The following is a 4,203-nucleotide window of genomic DNA, read 5'->3' on the forward strand; positions in this document are numbered from 1 at the left end:
GAATAGTTGAAAAAAGTGGGAGATTAAAATCAGACAATGGAGAAAAAAAATATTTTGGTGAATTTGAATCTCTACACTACCAAGAACTTCTAGAATAACAGTACAAATAAAATTAACTTTCTAAATATGTAGGTAAGAATAATAATAATAATAAAATATATGAAAGCCAAAATCAAAGTTAACCAACAGGCAAGGTTAGTACCTAAGGCACCCTTTTACTTACCAAACCATGAGATGTTGTGGAATGTAACATTGATTGCTGTCATCCGATAGTTTTTGTCCACAAACAGGTAGGTGGACAGTTGTGTGCTGCCCAAATGATAGGTGATGTTGTCCCGATTCCAAGGCTTACTCTTGTAATTTCTGCACTCTGAAAATAAGCAAGAACATACATTTTTCCCACTCTGAAAATAAGCAAGCACACTGACACGGATGGTAGTGATGGTACCTACTGACCTCAATACCAACTGCATTAAAAAAAGACTAAAACATCAAGGGCTTTAGCTTAAAGAAAAGAATAAAATGTTCTTAATTTACCTTTGGCATTCTCATATTGGTACATATAGCACAGATCTTCAAGCTCATACAACTCTTCCTCATAGAACTCTGCAAACTGAGAACAAAAGCAAAATGTTATGCAATAAATTATACTCAAATATTCCAATTAATCTAGCCATAAGATGGATTTACCATTAGAGGACAATATAAAATTCTGTTTTACTTACTTGAAACTTGAAAGTAAGTTCAGATTTTCAGAAAGTGTCAAAACTCAAAAAAGCCTACAATGTCATTCTGTGCCTGCCATTTACCAACCACACCACTTGTAAATTATACACAAATCAGAGGGAGAAAGCAAGAAGATTGGGGAGTGGAGTTCATAAAAAAAGTCATAAAAAATCACTACTTAAGGGTACAATAGGTAATAATTTTATGAGGTACCTATTTAATGGGTTTAAATGTGAGTTCACTGGAAGTTAGTTCATACAGTATAACTTGCAACAGTTGAGCTCCAAGCTTTGAGGCAAATAAATATTTTTCTTTTTTAAAATATAGGTAGGTACTTATCCTTCTGTAGCCTTCACTTATTTTACAGTTGTCAAGAAAAGAATGAACTGGAAATAATAAATAGTCTTTATAATTCCAATCAACCAACAGTCCTTTATTATTAAGGAAAAAATCTTCATAAAAATGTGACTTCTCTGTTCAAACTTACCTGGGATGAACAAGACACATTTCTGTTGTGACAAAGATCACTTGTGGGGGAGTGAAGAGACTGGGGGAAGACCGAGTCCACAACTAACATGAAACCAACTAGGAAAGTATAGAGCATGGTCTTGACACTGCATGAGAAGGCAGAGGTTGGAAGGGTGCTGGGATGAGGGACATGGAATTATAAGGGCAGCCAACACCTACACTCATTTCTTCATTAGATGTCAAGGAAGTTCATGATTATCTGTAAAAATTTTAACTTATTAAAAAAAAGTACCAATGTAGGTACTTAATCTCTCTTAGGATACTACAAGAAATCACTTGTTTAAAATATCAGAACTTTTACTGACCTGTCAGAATGTATTACATATTTGTTTTACACAAAATTAAGCATAAAAGCACATGAATGTCAAAAGTTCAAAGTGATGCCTTATTATCAATTTCATAGGAGTTTAATAACCTGATACCTATTTGAATAAAAAAATACTTGGTAGGTAGGTAGGTACCTACACAAATACATGCAAATCAGATAAAATAAACAGTTTTCATCTGATAAACACATGCAAACTAAACAAGAGAAAATAAAGAATTTTTCTATCCATTTAAAAACACTAACTTGGTGTTTCCTTGGACCTAATAATCTATTAAATATAGATAATCAATGGGTTGAAGGGTTGATGAGAATACTGATAAAAGTAGATCACAAAAAGTGGATTAATGAAAATACTATTCTTATCATACCTTTACTTTACAGTAAATAGTGTCATGCAGAAGACAAAACTTTATCGATGAATATACGTATCAAACTATCTATTGGAAAAACCAACAGTAAAAATCTCTCTTATGATACCTACTACAAGAAATCACTTGTTTAAAATATCAGAACTTTTACTGACCCGTCAGGGTGTTGCATATTTATTTTACACAACATTAAGCATAAAAGCACATGAATGTCAAAAGTTCAAAGTGATGCCTTATTATCAATTTCACAGGGGTTTAATAACCTGATACCTATTTGAATAAAAAATACTTGGTAGGTACCTACACAAATACATGCAAATCAGATAAAATAAACAGTTTATCTGATAAACACATGCAAACTAAACAGGAGAAAATCAAGAATTTTTCTATCCATTTAAAAACACTAACTTGGTGTTTCCTGGGACCTAATAATAATCTATTAAATAGATAATCAATGGGTTGATAAGAATACTGATAAAAGTAGATCACAAAAAGTGGATTAATGAAAATACTATTCTTATCATACCTTTACAGTAAATAGTGTCATGCAGAAGACAAAACTTTATCGATGAATATACGTATCAAACTATCTATTGGAAAAACTAACAGTAAAATCCATTATCAGGTAAAAATACAGGTAGGTATAGGAAAAATCTGCACCGCACAAAATTTTACTCCATAAAAAGGCTTTTCTTTCAAAGAAAAAAGAAGACAATTAACCGGAATTTAAAATCAAATAGGTACCCGTACCTGTGTCGCATCAATGGATAAGTCTGAAAGTACCAATAAACATGAAAATCTGTACAAAAACTAGTCGAAAAGCTGGAAAAACTTCACAAAAAATCAAAAATGAAAATTTGGAAAGTGGAAAGATAGGTAAACAAAAGATGAAAATTCACAACGTTGCCAAACCTACTTTTTGTTGCCCTACTCACAGATTTTACTCCTTGCCGGCGCAGGGCTTGCCGTTACTGCTCACTTTTCCTGTTTCGACCGTCACGACCTCTGTTGAGGTTTTCTACTCATGACCTATTTAGGAGCATACAACATAAAAAGTTCATTTTCACCACCGAGATCTTTAAGCTCCACTTTTAATGTTCACAATATTATAATGACTTGGCAAACAATGAGAAGAGATGCTTTGAGTATAGTTTTCTAAATAAGAGCGCGGGTTGTATAGTAATTAACAAAGTCATAATGGTTGGTATTTCCTGGTGGTTGAGGTATCTGATATATAGATATATATTTAAAAAAAAAAAAAACAAAGGCTGATGATTTGAGCAGCTAGGTTTGGTATGCTGCAGAAACGTTCGAAGTTAAACTAATAGAGTTAAAGTTAATCAAAGGCTGATGATTTGAGCAGCTAGGTTTGGTATGCTGCAGAAACGTTCGAAGTTAAACTAATAGAGTTAAAGTTAATTTAAACAGAAACTACTTGAACTTGAAGTATTTCAAACTAAGGGTTCACTCTTAGTTTGTTTGTTACGTTTAACGAGCTATTTCACTCTTGGTTTGTAAACATTGTAGAAGGATTTTTCGTAAATCTGACAAGGGGACTGACTACATGTGTAATAGGAATTATGTAAATGCAGTTTCTTAAAGGGTTCACTCTTAGTTTGTTTGTTACGTTTAACGAGCTATGTATTTCACTCTTAGTTTGTAAACATTGTAGAAGGATTTTTCGTAAATCTGACAAGGGGACTGACTACATGTGTAATAGGAATTATGTAAATGCAGTTTCTTATTTTAACGTAGATAATTGTATCCTTATTACTTATTTAACCAGTATAAAATTATCTAGCGTCGAATTATCGCGCCCGAGAACACGCGGGCTCTTCTCTCCTTAGCGACGCTAAGTTTTCTCGTCGCGTCGGTTTGTCTTGAATCCTACCGAGCGCCGGAGTTCCCAGCAAGTGAAGTTTTAACGTAGATAATTGTATCCTTATTACTTATTTAACTAGTATAAAATTATCTAGCGTCGAATTATCGCGCCCGAGAACATGCGGGCTCTTCTCTCCTTAGCGACCCATATCTAAGTTTTCTCGTCGCGTCGGTTTGTCTTGAATCCTACCGAGCGCCGGAGTTCCCAGCAAGTTCTAACAGAACATTAGAGATCGCAGCAGGTAAATATCAAGTACTTGGGTGAGTGTAGAGTGTAGGTATACAGATTGTACCGAATTCAGATCCAAGGTAAAAAAACAACGAACTCAGAAAACGAGAACTTGGAAATAAACATTGTGAGACGCATTGCAT

The 4,203-nt window shown here is 33.8% G+C and overlaps 1 protein-coding gene across 1 annotated transcript; it reads right to left on the minus strand.

Annotated features, from left to right (window-relative positions):
* Positions 1-223: 223 nt before the first annotated feature.
* LOC103515524 lies at positions 224-2,820 on the minus strand (the record flags this gene model as incomplete). The annotated part of the gene is made up of 4 exons (XM_008480460.2): positions 2,701-2,820; positions 1,214-1,453; positions 538-613; positions 224-370 (listed from the first exon to the last, which is right to left on the minus strand). Coding segments are annotated over exons 2-4 (340 nt in total), but the record flags the coding sequence as incomplete, so codon positions are not given.
* Between the last annotated feature and the right edge of the window lie 1,383 nt (positions 2,821-4,203).

The sequence above is a fragment of the Diaphorina citri genome, unplaced genomic scaffold (assembly GCF_000475195.1).
Source record: "Diaphorina citri unplaced genomic scaffold, Diaci psyllid genome assembly version 1.1 scaffold1364, whole genome shotgun sequence".
Taxonomy (NCBI): domain Eukaryota; kingdom Metazoa; phylum Arthropoda; class Insecta; order Hemiptera; family Psyllidae; genus Diaphorina; species Diaphorina citri.